General features: G+C 33.7%; 1 protein-coding gene across 2 annotated transcripts in view; it reads right to left on the bottom strand.

Annotated features, from left to right (window-relative positions):
* Nucleotides 1–16,346, bottom strand: part of P4HA1 (prolyl 4-hydroxylase subunit alpha 1) — a 67,844-nt gene that overhangs the window by 30,637 nt on the left and 20,861 nt on the right. For both annotated transcript variants that reach the window (XM_006218975.4, XM_006218974.4), the window contains exons 6-7: nt 2,997–3,236; nt 318–514 (exon numbers count right to left, since the gene is read on the bottom strand). In XM_006218975.4, the coding sequence (XP_006219037.1) occupies nt 318–514; nt 2,997–3,236 (437 nt within the window). The remainder of the gene's footprint in view (nt 1–317; nt 515–2,996; nt 3,237–16,346) is intronic.

Below are 16,346 nucleotides of genomic sequence, written 5' to 3'. Positions count from 1 at the left end.
CCTTAAATTACCTGATCCTTTACCTTAAAAAAAAAAACCAAAACTTTTTTAATCTATGAAAAGGGTACTAATTACCAAAAATGCCTATAATGGTATATGATTCACAAGGTCTATTTTAAAGCTATTTTACTAAGCATTGGAGCATGTTAAGTGTGATACTCACAATACAGTGCTGTGGCATACTATAATACTTTATGAATAATTCTGATTTTTATCACATAAGCTTAAATATAAAAGAACTCTGATTCTCTCTAGAACTATGTACAAACACACATACATGCACATTCACACACACACAATTGGCTTTTCCACTTTACCATTTTGATACCCTCCCCACGGCACAGCATTTCGTACTTCTGTCTCTCTGGCAGGTAATCCACAGCAACCCCTTTTTTCTTCGGTGTGGTTTTCTGATCAGATTGGCCATCTGAAGCAGACTTATTGTCATCTTTTTCTTTAGCCATTATATACTCAAAATATTTTAAGTTACCATTAGCTCTTTGATGTTCAGGATCTATTAGAAAAGAAAGCAAGCATGTCCATGAGTAAGTTTACAGTTGCTCAAGCATCCAAATCCAATAATATAAAAGTGGAGGAACATATAATTTACCTTCCAAACCAGGACGCTTTTGAGAGTTAAAGGTGGCACTAATAAAAATTATTATACCAAAATAATAGGTGTAAACCCCAAGCTCAGGACATACAGTAATCCTACATAAAGAGAGTTCTGAAAATGGAATCAGCCATTTATCTCAAAGTAGCAATAACTGCTTCTACTTTGAGAAGTTACTGATCAGCCAAAGGAAATATGATCAATTTGATGTCAAATGAATTTTAAAATATTACTCTTTATACTTACTTTAAGCAATGGAAAATATTTTTCTGGGAATTAAATGTAATCACTATGGGGAAGACAGGGTATACAGTTCAAAAGCTACCTTTACCACAGATACATTATAAACAGAGAACACAGCCTACTTCTGAGAGCTGCATGGATTTCAGTTCCAAAATTCTAAGTGAGACAGAAAAGAGAAACTAAAGGTACAATTTTCAAGTAAGCCAGAATTCACTAACTTCTCCTGAATTGCCAGTCATAATTTTTAGCTATCGTTTAGTAGGGGAAAAAGGACTACTCTGTCCACCCAGGAGGAAAAACATCCAAACCACCACACACACACAAATAAAAACGGAAGAACAGTACATAGAAACTTCATTGTGACATTAACTAAAGTGTTTAGGAAATCTAGCCTTAGATTTGTAAAATATTTCTTGTCCTTGAGAAACTGCTCATAATATACGTTGTAATACACACAATATAAGCCTAACTTTGTAAAAGAAAAGGGAAAAGTGTGTGTGGCAGGGGGAAGGGTGGTCTACTGCAAGGAAACAAAAAACTGGTGGATATCTCTGGATGATTGGCTTATGGATGACTCTTCTATAATTTCTTCTATTTTTAAAAATTTCCTATAGTGAATAAAGTATTTTTAGGTCAGGAAGAAAAAAAAAATCACTAAAAAATACTTGAAAAAAAAGGGTACTTCAACTAATATCTCAATTTATTAATTCACTCAAATAAGAAATAAGCTAATTATTAAAAGTTCATTTTCAGATGATCAATCCTTTTGAATTGTTTGACTCTTCTAATATACTCATAGTTACCTATTCAGAACAAGAATTTTTTTTTCAGTTTTAAAGCTTCATTATATACCAAAGGCCAAATGAATTTATCAGCATACAACTCCATATCCAGAGATTCTGACTTAGTAGGTCTGGGGTGGAGACTAAGGAATTTTCATTCCTAATACGTATCCCAGTAATTTTAATGCACGTGGCCCCTGGATCATACTTAAAGAAACACATATCTCTGTTCAAAGAATCAGTGGTAAAATCTTCATAAGATATATTTTCCTTACATTTGAATATGACAATCAAATATATTTTCAGTCTCTGTGAAAGAATTTCAATCTAAGATAGAACCAGAGGCTATAAAATCTCACGCCTGGACCCTCAGGAACACAAAACTTAAGGACTGAGACCACAACACTGTAAACTGACTATAACTCAATTTTAAAAATTAAATTAAAAAAAAAAAAGGACTGAGAGACTGATTTCCCATAAATGCCTAATTTTCAGAAAACTGATGATACTGGAATTTTCTTAAATTAGAGGGAGTTGGTCAGGGGTTGCCCCATACCAATCTTGGTACATTTTGCTTATGGTTTCCAGGAACATGACCCAGGTTGGGTTGGTCTCACAAAATAAGCTAAATTGAGCTTCGCTTATATGACTGGACTGGTTCCACCTGCTCATGGAATTTTCAAAGTTGGTCTCCATTTATTTTTTATTTTAATAGACTCTAACTGAATTCTTCCCTTTTGTCATTCCCTGCCCATAAATACAGCCTACCCCAAACCCTCAATGGACTCACCTATAGCTTCCTATAGTTTGCATGTCCTGAACTGAAATTCCTCTGCTATTCCTGAATAAATGCATCCTTTTGACAATTTTGAGCTTCCCTCATTTTACCTTTTTATTTAGGTCAACATTTCAAATCACTATTTCTAAGTATGAAATATAATACACCAAAGATGTCCTTCAAAGGATACTGGTTAATATTTAACATGGCAATATAGTAAATAAATATTTTTGACTGAGTTAGCTAGGTTAGATCCAATTTTGAATTTCCTGAGGACTAAAGAGCAGAGAAACACAGCTACTGTTGTAGGTGCTATTAGGAGAGAAAATTCAGTTGCCATTTATTTCGAGGATAAATAGAGAAAGGGTAAAGTATGTCCGACAGATGGGACTCTTGACTTATAACAAATAAAGAGTACCAAAGCTATATGATAAGATACAAAGTCATATATATATAGTCATGTAACTTTGGAACTTTTTCTATATATATATCATAATTATTATATACAAGTATATTTAATTAGTAGATCTATATATCCCCCAATATATCTATAATCTTGAATTAAGCTAAATTAACATACCTAGTTCAAGAAGCTTCTTTGTGAGCAAAAGTGCCTTATCCAGGTCTCCCTGCTGGTAGACCGCGTAGCTCAAATAATCTAGAACAGAGACTTTATCGATGGGAGAAACCTCGCCTTCATCCAGCTGCCTTAGTGCTTGTTCCATCCACAGTTCTGTATGGTAATAATCTGCTTCTGTGTAGGCCACTTTGCCCAACTCAAAACAGTCCTCAACTGTTAGAAAAGACTTGTGTTTTACTCCTACGGAAAGAAAATACAAAGAACTTTAGTAATCTTAATACTATTATATATTTACTAGAACTATGCAGCTTTCAAAGTACTATCTCATTTTCAGTTAAACTTCACAACAACCTTCTGAGATAAGAAAAGCAGGAATTATCCTCAGTTAATAAATAAAGGAACAATCTTCAAGGTAATAAATATGGCAAGAATCACACAGCTAATAGGGGATGTGGGACCTAAAGACGTCAAGACTTCAATTACCAGCCATAATACCAAAATGAAGCATCGATTAAGCTGAAGCATGCAATTTTCTAACACAGCAGGAATCACCATATGAGATACATCTACCTTACTCTTAATCAACAATCTGGGCCAGAGATAGACAGGAAAAGAGACAAATCTGTCAGCTGGTTCCTTCCCCTCTTCCCTTCCCTTACGGTTCCCCTTTTCAAAAGCATTAATATGTAATTTATATACCATAAAGTTCACCCTTTTAAAGAACCCAACAGTTTTTAGTATATTCACAGAGTTTCACAACCATCACCATAATCTAATTTTAGAACATTTTCATCACCCCGAAAAGAAACTCTAACCATAAGCAGTCACTACCAATTATCTCCCCTTTTCCTGCCCCATCCCTAGACACCACTAATCTACTTTCTGTATCTACAGATTTACCTATTCTGGTTATTGCACACAAATAGAATCATACAACATATGGTCTTTGGTGACTAGCCTTCTCCGCACAACATGTTTTCAACATTCACAGGAAATTACAGCACTCCTTATATTGCCAAATACTAGTTCACTGTATGGATAGATGACATTTTACTTATCAATTGATGGATATTTGAGTTGTTTCCACTTTTTTGGTTTTTGTGAATAACGTACTGTGAACATTCATGTACGAGTTTTTTTGTGGACATATGTTTTCATTACTCTTGAGTATATATGTAGCAGTGGAATTGTTGGTTCTCATGGCAACTCTATGCTTAACATTTTGGGAACTACCAAATTGATTTCCAAAGTGGCTGCACCATTTTACAATCCCATCGGCAATGTATGACGGTTCCAATTTCTCCACATCCTCACCAACACTTGTTATTGTCCATCTTTTTTATTATAGCCATTATGGGTATGAAGTAGTATTTCACTGTGGTTTTGAATTGTATTTCCCTAACAATAATCTTGAACATCTTTTTACACACTTATTGTCCATTTGTATATCATCTTTGGAAAAATGTCTATTCAAATCTTTTACCCAGTTAAAAATTTGGTTATTTGTCTTTTTATTATTGACTAATCGTTAAGAGTTCTTTATATATTCCAGATACAAGTCCCTTATGTGATTTTTTCAAACATTCTTTCCATTCTGTGGGCAGTCTTTTTACTTTCCTGGTGGTACACTTTGAAGCACAGAAGTTTTAATTTTGATGAAGTCTAACTTATTCATCTTTTATAATTTGTGCTTTTGGTGTTGGCAGGTCAACCAGTTTCTGAAGGGAAACTTCTATCTTAAAGGGAGATATCTGACAGTTCACATGAGATTTTATATCTATCCATCTATACACATACATACATACATACACATAGATAGATAGACATATAAAACCAAAACGCTTAGGAAAATATTTAGCCTCACTAATCATTAAAGAAATACGAAACTTAATTAAACAATAGCCTATATTTATTGTGGTCTTACTATGTGCTGGGCATTTATTACTCATTTACTATTCAAAGCAATTCAGATGAAGAAGTAGAGGGAGGTTAACTATTTGCTCAAGGTCACACAGCTAAAAGCCAGAACTGGAATCTGCACAATATAACTCTAGAAGTTTGTGCTCCTAATATTATACCATAAAATGGCAAAACTTACAGGGGAAGTAGTAGTAAACTGGTAACTTTATTTTTAAAACGTTCAGCAACATGAAACAAGAATAATAATTTTAGACCCTATGAATTGATATTTACTACTATTTTTCAATTGTTTTCATGAGCTTAGACTAGAGGTTGGGGAAGAAACACCTTGTATAAACGATATTATAACAAAAAATTATAATAAACTAAAAGCAAGGAAATGTATAGGCAGGTAAGTCAGCATAATGGAATAGTATTTTTCATAAAGAAAGATAATTTCAAGTGTCATATAGAAAAGCCAGAAAATTCTAGACAGAAATATGTCAAAATGTTAAATTGTTACCCTGGGAGATGGATTACAAGTAAGCTGTTTACTAAACAACTTTCTACTTTTTAAAATATTGTATAATTACCACTACTTTCATAATAATAAAGAAAAAAACAGGGAAAGAACTATAGAAAAAAATAAATGTACAAAGTATACTCCAAATGATATGTACAGAACAATAGCAAACATAACATTCCATTTTTATAAGCAGTAAATCAGATGAGTTAACTGGAGATTTTAAGGGCCTGATTAGTTCATGTTGTTTTGGGTTTACTTCATGTTAAGTAAGCAACACAGAATTACATCTGGACCACATATTCCAGGGGGGGTGGGGGGAGGCGGGGGAATAGCCTCTGATATAAAGCACAGTCGACACTTGAACAACAAAGGTTTGAACTGCAACTTTGTTCCAAGGGTTCCATTCTATGTGGATTTTTTTCAATAAACACACGTTTGTACTGTATATGTTTTTTCTCTTCCTTTTGATTTTCTTAACATTTTTCTCTAGCTTATGTTATTGTAAGAATACTATATATATAAAATACATATAATATACAAAATATGTGTTAATCAACTGTTTAAGTTATCAGTAAGGCTTCTCATCAACAGTAGGCTGTTAGTAGTTAAGTTTGGGAGGTGTCAAAAGTTACATGCAGATTTTCAACTGCTCAGGCAGTCAGCACCCCTAACTGTAGCATTGTTGAAGGGTCAACTGTACCTAGGAATGCTGGATAGAATGTAACAATTATCCACTTATACTATGGCCAACTTCACAGGACTTAAGCGAATTTGGGGGGCCAAAACCAAAAAGGAACTGGAAACTCAGAGGTAAGCAGAGGATGAAACTGCATCTACCCTGGAGGCAGTCACCAGATCAGAAACCTGGAAGCTTCATTTTTAACCACTAGGAAAGGAGATAAAGAGTCAGGCCCGTACAAAGTGGCAAAGCAGACCCTTGAAGAATTACATCTCGAGAAAGAATAAGCTAGAAAAAACTGTCAGCTGGCAAAAAGGAACAACAAAAGAACTTATTTTCTCAGTCTGCACTACAGGCAGGGGGAAAAAAAATCCCTTAGAATTCCACAGACATGCCCTCAGGGAGGTTTTGATTTCGAATATATGCTATCTCCGTGGTCTGGGAAACTAAAGCCAAGAATTTAACCTAAAGTGGTCATAGTTGGTAATGTCATAGGACATTGGGCAGAAGCAACATTTTTACTTTGCAAAATGCACCCTCACCTCAGGTTTTGCAACATTCTCACACACAATGTGAAAAAGTACACATAATTCAAAATTATAAAGCATGTGATAAAACAAGCCACTATGAGTAAAATCAGCAGAAACTATTCAAAAATACTACTGGACTTCCCCCAAGGTCTTCAGATGTGGGTGTTTTCTTATTAAGTATACAAAACAACCATGACTAAAATGTGTAAAGAATTTTTAAAAAATAGAAAATATGAACATGTAAGATACCCTAAAAAAGACCAGGCAGATTCGAGTGGGGGGAAAAATAGAACTCCCATTCATTATAAATATTATCAATGAAATGAAAATGTATTGGCCAGGTTAAACAGCAAGTCAGACACAACAAAAAAGAGAATAAAACTAAATGAGAGAACTGAGTAAATTACCATGGGATAAACTACCCAGGAAGCAGCAGAGAAGAGGGATACATATGAAGTGCTAGTTAAAAGACAAGGAAGAAAAAATAAGGTCTAATTATGTCTACTTGCAGTGCCACAAGACAACAGAATGTGGCAGAGGCACTATTTAAAGAAATAATGATGGACAATTTTCCAGAATTAGAACACATGAAACTTCAGATTCAGGAAGCACAAAAAAGTCTCAAGCCAAACAAAGTTCATGCAAGGGCTTCTAAAGGATGTGTTTCAAAGAGGAGGAAAATAATTCCAAAAGAAAAGTCTGAGGCACAAAAAAATTATAAACAAAGAAAGTAATATACATTTAAAGAAAAGTGAGGTATCAAATTGGCAAAAATCTCAGTCTGACCTTTTTTTCGTGATGCTGTGGGAAATAGGCACTCTCCTACATTGCTGGTGGGAATACAAAATAACACAACCACTACAGGGGGAAATTGGGACAATATTAGCAAAAATTTCCTATGCATTTACTTTTTGATTCACTGGCATCACTACTGGAAAAAAAAATCCCAAAGATCACTTAGCAAAAATACAAAATAATATTATAAACAATGCTATTGGCAGTATTATTTTTATAATAGCAAAAGACTGCAAACAAACCAGATGTCCATCAATAGGGGCCTGGTTAAATAAACTATGGTAATCCCACAAAGTAGAGTAACATGCAGCTGTAAAAAGAAATGAAGAGGATTTCTAAAGATACGAAGTAATATCTAAAACAAAGCAATAAAATTAAAATACCAAACTACAGAAAGTACTTACACCATGCTGCCTTCTGTGTTGATGTTGAGAGGAAACAGAAATATATATATATATATATATATATATACACACATTTGCTTATATTTTCAAAAAGAAATGGTAGAAATGAAAAAAAAACTAATAAAGTGGTAGCTCATATAGGAAGAAGAAAGGGGCGGGGTGAGGTGTACAGAAATGAAAGTGAGACTTCTATCAGGGAACCTTAGTATAGGCTGGACTTTGAAAGGATACAAGAAGTTTTATGTAACTAAAAATAATATGAGAGAAATGAATGAAAGTGGTCAAGAGGTACAAAATTCCAGCTATAAGATAAATAAGTTCTGGGGATGTAATGTACAGCATGGTGACTATAGTTAACAATACTGCACTATGTATTTGAAAGTTGCTGAAAGGTTAGATATTAAAAGTCATCACAAGAAAAAAGATTTTGCAACTGTGTGATGATGGATGCTAACTAAACATGCCATGGTGACCATTTCCCAATACGTACATATCCAAGCCATCGTGTTATAAACCCAAAACGAATACAATGTTACAATTTTATATGTCAATTATATCTCAATATTAAAAAAGGTTATTTGGGTACCTCTTAAATAAAAACATTAATAACAGCATCTTGCAGCTTTAGTTCTCACATGCTGATAGCTCATTTGATTCTCATGGCAATCCAGTGAAAAAGATATTATGTCATATCCCAAAATGGATACCGTCCACTAAGCCAGTTACAGTTTCATGTTCCTATTTTGGACAATGCGTTATCACACTTCATTTGTCAATATACTTCTAAATATAATAGATATTTAGAAACCAAAACAATATAAACATTTTGAACAGAAAAGGACAAAGACAGGATATGAATTAAAAACTGACCTTGTGATAAATTCACTTTCAGTGAAAGTCACAGAGGAAAGAGGAGGAGGAGGAGGGGAGATGGGAAAGGAGAATGTTTTTCCAACTTGGGACACCAACAGTCAAACAGTAACTGAGGCTCACAGTGGTTTAAGGCTAATGTCAAAGTATCTTATCTCCTACACTAACTTTTCTGACCTAAATAAATGGAGAGATACAGCATGTTTATGAACTAGAAAATTGTATCTTATTAAAATGACAGTGCTGCCCAAATTCTCCCCAAGATTCAAAACAACTCCAATGAAAATTGCTACAGGCATTTTTATAAACTGACAAGCTGATCCTAAGATTTATATGGAAATTCAGAGAATCTAGAATAGTGAAAGCAATTTTAACACAGAACATAACTGGAGGACTTATTTGCAAGTGTTTGCAAGTATGTGGAGGAACTGAAACTCTCATATGCTGATGACAGGAATATAAAATGGGACAATTTGTTGGTTTCTTAAAAGTTAAATATAAAGCTACCGTGCAGCCCAGTCAATTCACTCCTAGGTATTTAAGCAGAAGAAACATATGTCTGATATATCTGATAACATCACAAAGGAAATTGCTAGAAAAAAGAACACAATGATGCTTTCCTTAATAAATTTTGATTGAATACACTTCAACAAGTCAGCAAATTGGCCAGAACCAGACTTAGCTATAACTCATCCAATGGTGTCAATGTATGTTTTTAAAAACATGCTAGCAGAAAAGGAGTTCATGAGAAACAAATTAAGAGGAAATAAAGCCATGGGCCCATTTTGCTAGTGATTAGACATTTATTGTCCAATCTAGTCTGAGGATATGACCTGTTAGATTCCAGCACCAAGCAGAGTCCTAGCATGGAGGTGTATGCACTAGAGGATCACATGGACCAATATAATCAAATATCCAAATCAGATAACTACCTCCATTCACTATTTTTTTCCCTATCTCCTGATAGTCACTTATGGATAGTAAGTGATTATCAGTGCTCTCCTAAAATGAAGATGAAGATCCTATTTAGACAGTTACTCTCTACTCTACACTCTAACCTAGGAAAGGATACCAAGAAACTAACTTATTAATAGTTTAACACAATGCAATTCCAAAAACAAAAGAAACATACTGAATTTTGACTCTCCTATTATTTTTCAGCTATGAGAACTGGTATACAGTTCTAAGAAGAATTTATAAGGCAGCAATTAATGTGTTTTTTAGGGCCATGCAAAAGACATAAGAGGACAGTATGTGATTAATTCATGGAGGTAGCACCAGAAATACCTTTCAGATGATCTGATATCCTGGCAACATTATATGAAAGCATGATAGAGACGGTAGAAGATCTTTAGCAAGTCTGCTTTGGTAGCTGAAGTACCTCTGCTTATCTAACTATTGACCTACTCACAATTACCAAAGGCAAAATGCCTGGGAATTATATTCTTAAAAGAAAATGGAAAAGAAGTGATGCAGCATTTGAATGGGAAGGCTGCTTCCAAAATAAATAACATGAGAAGAAAAAGTAAATGGGCAAGAAGATGAAGAAAATGAGATGAGGAAAGTGATGTTGGTGAAGAGACTATAAAAAGCTTTCATACAAAGGGCCAATAGTTAGAATTTGATGAGAAAAAAGAATAAGCTGCAAATTCCTTTGGTTCAAAGGAAGTGGCACGGATGACTGACATGAGCATATCAAACTGAATGTAGTAACCCAAATTTAAAGTCAAAACTAACACCAAAAAGAGTCCTTTTGATTTATTATCATAATATAAACTAAACTATTATGTCAGTATAGGAAAATTTTACTTAGAAATACATTTCTTGTGGCTCATCAATAAACTAGGACATTTAATTTAAAAGTTCTTACAGTTTACAGGAACACTTAGTAGATAAAAACTTGATTTGTAAAGGACAAATATGTTTAAAATGCATACACTTGCGAAGCTGATGTCTTGCAGCTGAGGTAGTATGGTATACTCAAAGCTGAGTGAGCTCCAGAGAAGTGTGGAGAATCTACTGCTTGGCGTAGTAACCTTATAAGCCCATGAAGATAGTGATGCAAGTGACCAACGAGACCATTCAACTTCCACCTGAAGTACACTGAATTTTACACATAAGATTTTCTATACGAGAGAAAAAAAAAACACAGCTAAAAAAATAGTATAATATCTTTGGAAAATATGAATCTATTCAACAAATCAGGATTAGGAACAACCTGAAACTAAAGAAACAGTCTCTATGAACTGTAAACACATCATTAATGCCAAAATGCATATAACTTATTAGATTCTATATTAAAATATCAAGAAAGTATCTCAAAAGGTAGGCCCAAAAAAGATTAAGAAACAGACAAAATTAATCAAGGAGTAACAAGGCATCAATATAAATCCACTAAAATGAGCATTTCTTTGATTTGGGGGGGGAGGGCAATTTTTAAAAAATCATCCTTCTCCCCTACCATTTCACATCTAAACTATTACAATTTTAAATCTGACAAAAACCAAGTGTTGGCAAGGATATGAAGAAATGGGAACTCTCCTACAGTGCTGGTGACGAGTATTAATTGGTCCTCTGCTCTGGAGAATGATCTGGTCATATCTAGCAAAGTTTGAGAAGTATATACCTGACTCATACATACCCTAAAGAAACTCTTGTGTGTGTATAATGGGCACAAGAAGACAAGTGAAAATTCTGGTGAAATCTTGTTTAACATAGCAAAAAATTGGAAGTAACCTAAATGCCCCTCTATCCACAGAAGAATGAATAAATCAACTGGGGCATAAAACACTGTTCAGCAATTATTTCATCAACATGGATGAATTTACTTAAAAATATTGACTGAAAAAGGTTGCAGAAAGATACACAGAGTATGATATATTGTTTAAAATTTAAATATATGTGCTGAAGTATTAAAAGATGGAAGAATACACACTGAGTTCAGAATAGTCATTACCTCTAACAAAGGAAGGCAAAGAGCACAAGGGGTCTTCAAACATATTTGTGACCTTTTACTGTTAACAACAGAGAGGTCTGGAGAAGAAAAAAAGCGTAAAAACTATTTATTAGCTCACTTTAGTGTCATTCTTACCGCTTACAGAATGAAATATGCCTAGGAAATTTTAGTCACTCTACTTGTAAGGAATTTGCATGAAAGGAAAAATAAGTAATAACTAGCCCAAAATAGTGACTTGAAGAGAAGTCAATAAGGAAATAGAAAGTACATGAGAAAGAATGAATATTGTCCTCAATGAAAAATAATTATACATATTCTCAGGTTTTTATTTTTAGGTTTTTTTGGGGGGGGAGTAATTAGGTTTGTTTGTTTATTAATGGAGGCACTGGGGATTGAACCCAGGACTCATGCATGCTAACCATGTGCTCTTCCACTAAGCTAGACCCTCCCTCCTCAGAATATTTTATTTTCAGCCATTCTATATGGAAATCTTACCCATAAATGCCAGATTAAAGGGTAGTTACTCAGAGGACCCAATGAACTTCCTATGACTAAACACAGCAAAACAAGGGTTAAAAAACATTCAATGCCATTTTGATGAGAAAATAATAAAGTTTTAAACAGAAAACAATATAGTAAACTAAATGAGATTTATTATCTCCACATACACCAAACCTGCTTCTTTTGTGTCCTCCATTTTGCTGAATAGAACTCATCTAAGTTGTTTAAGCCAGAAACCCATATCAAGTCCACCATCAAACTCTGCCATTCCACTTCCTTAGTAGCTTGATAGCCTATCCACCTCTCTCCATACCCACTAGCTATTATCAGCTATTACTTAAATTTTTACAACAGCCTCTCCCTGATTTTTTTGTCCCTACCCCCAGGTTTTTAGCCATTCTGCAGCCAGAATGATGTTTCTAAAATGAAAATCATACAATCACATAAACACCCCTATTTAAAGCTTTTCAACAGCTTCTCACTGCATGCAGAACAATTCAGACTCTTCCATAAGGCTTACATAGTCCCTCAGGAGATGGTTTCTACTTACCCATCTCACCTCATCTCTCACCACTCTCACAAAACGCATCCCCCACCCCTAGTTCATGTGCTAACCTCTTGAACAAACTATTTGTTAGGTATCTGACATAAAATGTTCTCTTCTCTTTGGCCTTCATAAATATTCTCTCTGTTTGGAATACCTTTCTCATGCCCACTATTTTTCCCCTCTCCCCAATTTTCCTGGCTAATCCTTGTCCATTATATCTCAATTTTTTAAATGATGCAAGTGACTAATGAGAACATTCAACTTCTACCTTATCAAGTCCAGAATTAGGTTTCCTTCTATATGCTCCCACAGTACCCTAAATTATCCCCATCCAGGCATTCATCATACCATATCATAAGCATACAAGTACCCTAAGGGCAAGAGCAGTGTTATTTATTACTGCATCCTTAGTACCTAACTAATGGTTGGCACATATTAAATAGTTAATGTCTATTTAACGAATTGATGTTTTAAATCAGAACCAATTAAAAAATAAGGTGAGATATGGCAAAAGCAGACTATCACATGAAATTAGGTATCAATAATATAAGTAAAACTGGAAAATTTCAAATTTTGCAGAAATTAAACAACAGTCTTTACCAACCAATGGATCAAAAAAGAAATCACAGGGAAAATTAGAAAATATTTAAAGACAAATGAAAACAAAAACACAAAACTTATGGGACACAGTGAAAGCAGTGCTAACAGAGAAATGTATAGTTATAATGCTTATATTAAAAAACAAGATCTCAGATCAACAACCTAACTTTACAACTTAAGAAACTAGAAAAATAAGAACAAACTTAACCCAAAGCTAGCAGAAGAAAGGAAGTATTAAAGCAGAGGTAAATTAGAGAATAGAAAAACAGTAAGAGAAAATTAATAAAACCAAGTTATTTATTTGTAAAGAATTTTTGTCAACAAAATTGTCAATCTTTTAGCTAGATGGACTTAGGAAAAAAAGAAGATTCAAATTACTAACATCAGAAATGAAAGTGGGGACACCACTACCAATTCTACAGAAATATAAAGCATTATAAGAGAGTTCTATGAAAAATTGTACACTGATAAACTGAATAATCTAGATGAAATGGGCAAATTCCTAAAAACACAAAACCTACCAAGACTAAGAAAAAACCAGAAAATCTGAATAGACCTATAACTACCAAGGACACTGAATCAGTAGTCAAAAGTTTCCCGACAAAAGAAAAGCCCTGGGCCTAATGGCTTTACTGGAGACTTCTATCAAATGCTTAAAGAACTAATACAAATTCCTCTCAAACTTCAAGAAAACTGAAGAGAAAATAACACTTCCTATCTCATTCTATGAGGCCAGCATTGTCCTTTTACCAAAATCAGAAAAAAGACACTACAAAAAAAGAAAACTACAGACTAATATCACTTATGAACACTGATGCAAAAATCCTCAACAAAATACTAGCAAACAGAATTCAGCAGCATACTAAAATGATTACACACCATGACTAAGTAGGATTTATTCCTGGAATGCAAGGATGTTCCAACATATGAATATCGACAAATGTAATATACCACACATTAAACCAAATAAAGGAAAAAAAATGATCATCTCAATTGATGCAGAAAAAACATGACAAAATTTAGTATTTTTCCCAAAAAGAAAACACTCAATAAACCAGGAATAGAAGGAAACTACCTTAACATAATAAAAGACACATTTGAAAAACCCACAGCAAACATACTCAATGGTGAAAGACTGCAAGCTTTTCCTTTATCAAAAAGGAGAATAAGGATGCCTACTTTCACCGCTTCTATTCAACTTAGGGGTACTTAAAGTTCTAGCTAGGGCAATTAGGCAAGAATAAGCAATGAAAGGAAGGTACACAAACTGGAAAGGAAGAAGTAAAATGAGAAAATTATCTTATATGAAAAACTGTACACCAACAAACTGAATAACCTAGATAAAATGGACATATTTCTAAAAAACACAAAACCCACCTACATTATCTTCTATTAGAAAATGCTAAAGATTCCACAAAAAAACTTGTTAGAGCTAATGAGTAAATTCAGCAAAGTAGCACGATGCAAAGCTAACACACAACTATCAGTTGCATTTCTATATACTAATAATGAACAATTTGAAAAGAAAATTACTAAAACAAGTCTAAGCATAAAATACTTAGGAGGTGAAAGACTTATACAATGAAAACTGCAAAAAAAAATGCTGAAAGAAATCAAAGACAACATAAATAAATGAGAACACAACCCACGTTCATGGATTGGAAGACAATATTGTTAAAATGTCAGTATTACCCAAAGTGATCTACAAATTCAATGCAATCTCTATCAAAGTACCAAAGACAGAAATAGAAAATTCCATCCTAAAATTCATATGGAATCTCAAGGGACCCAAAATTGCCAAAACAATCTTAAAAAGAAGAACAAAACTGGAAGACTCACACCTCCTGATATCAAAACTTACTACAAAGGTACAATAATCAAATAGTGTGTACTAGCGTAAAGACAGACATATATGTCAATGGAATAGAACAGAAAGCCCAGAAATGAACTTTTGTATGTATGGTCAAATGATTTTTGACAAGTGTGGCAAGACCATTCAATGGGGAATGGACAGTGTTTTCAACAAATGGTGCTAGGAATCTACATGCAGAAGAATGAAGTTGGACCCTTACCTAATACCATATGTAAAAATTAACTCAAAATAAATCAAGTACCTAAATGTAAGACCTAAAACAATAAAACTCTTAGAAGAAAGCAGGACAAAAGCTTCATAACATTGGATTGGGCAATGATTTCTTGTATATGACCCTAAAGGTACAGGCAACAAAAGAAAAAATAAATAAACTGGACTTCATAAAAATTTTTAAATTTTGTATACAGAAGACAACATAAGCAGAGTAAAAAGGCAACCCACAGAATAGGAGAAAATATTTGTAAATCATATATCACATATGCGATTAACACCTATCATACATGGAGAACTTCTAAAACTCAACAATAACAAAAAAGAATAACCCAGTTAAAAAATAGACAAAGATATGTGGAAATCTAAAAAAAAAAAAACAAACAAAGCATAAATACAAAACAGAAATAGACTCACAGATATAGAATACAAACTTGTGGTTGTCAAGGGGGTGGGGGATGGGAAGAGATAGACTGGGATTTCAAAACTGTATAATAGATAAACAAGATTTTACTGTATAGCACAGGGAAATATATACAAGATCTTACGGTAGCTCACAGAGAAAAAAATGTGACAATGAATATATACATGTTCATGTATAACTGAAAAACTGTGCTCTACACTGGAATTTGACACAACATTGTAAAATGATTATAAATCAATAAAAAATGTTAAAAAAATAGGCAAAGAACTTGAATAGACATTTATCCAAAGATATACAAGATGGCTGCTAAGTACACGAAAAGATGCTCAACATCACTGATTATTAGGGAAATGCAAAACTGCAATGAGATACCACCTCACACCCACTAGGGTGGTTACTATCAAAAAAAAAAAAAGAGAAAATAAAAGTGTTGGCAAGGACATGGGGAAACTGGAACCCTTGCACACTGTTGGTGGGAATGTAAAATGGTTTATCTACTATGGAAAATAGTATGGTGGTTCCTCAAAAATTAAAAA

Source organism: Vicugna pacos, chromosome 11 (assembly GCF_048564905.1).
Source record: "Vicugna pacos chromosome 11, VicPac4, whole genome shotgun sequence".
Lineage (NCBI taxonomy): Eukaryota > Metazoa > Chordata > Mammalia > Artiodactyla > Camelidae > Vicugna > Vicugna pacos.
This window is presented reverse-complemented; position numbering and strand designations above follow the sequence as displayed.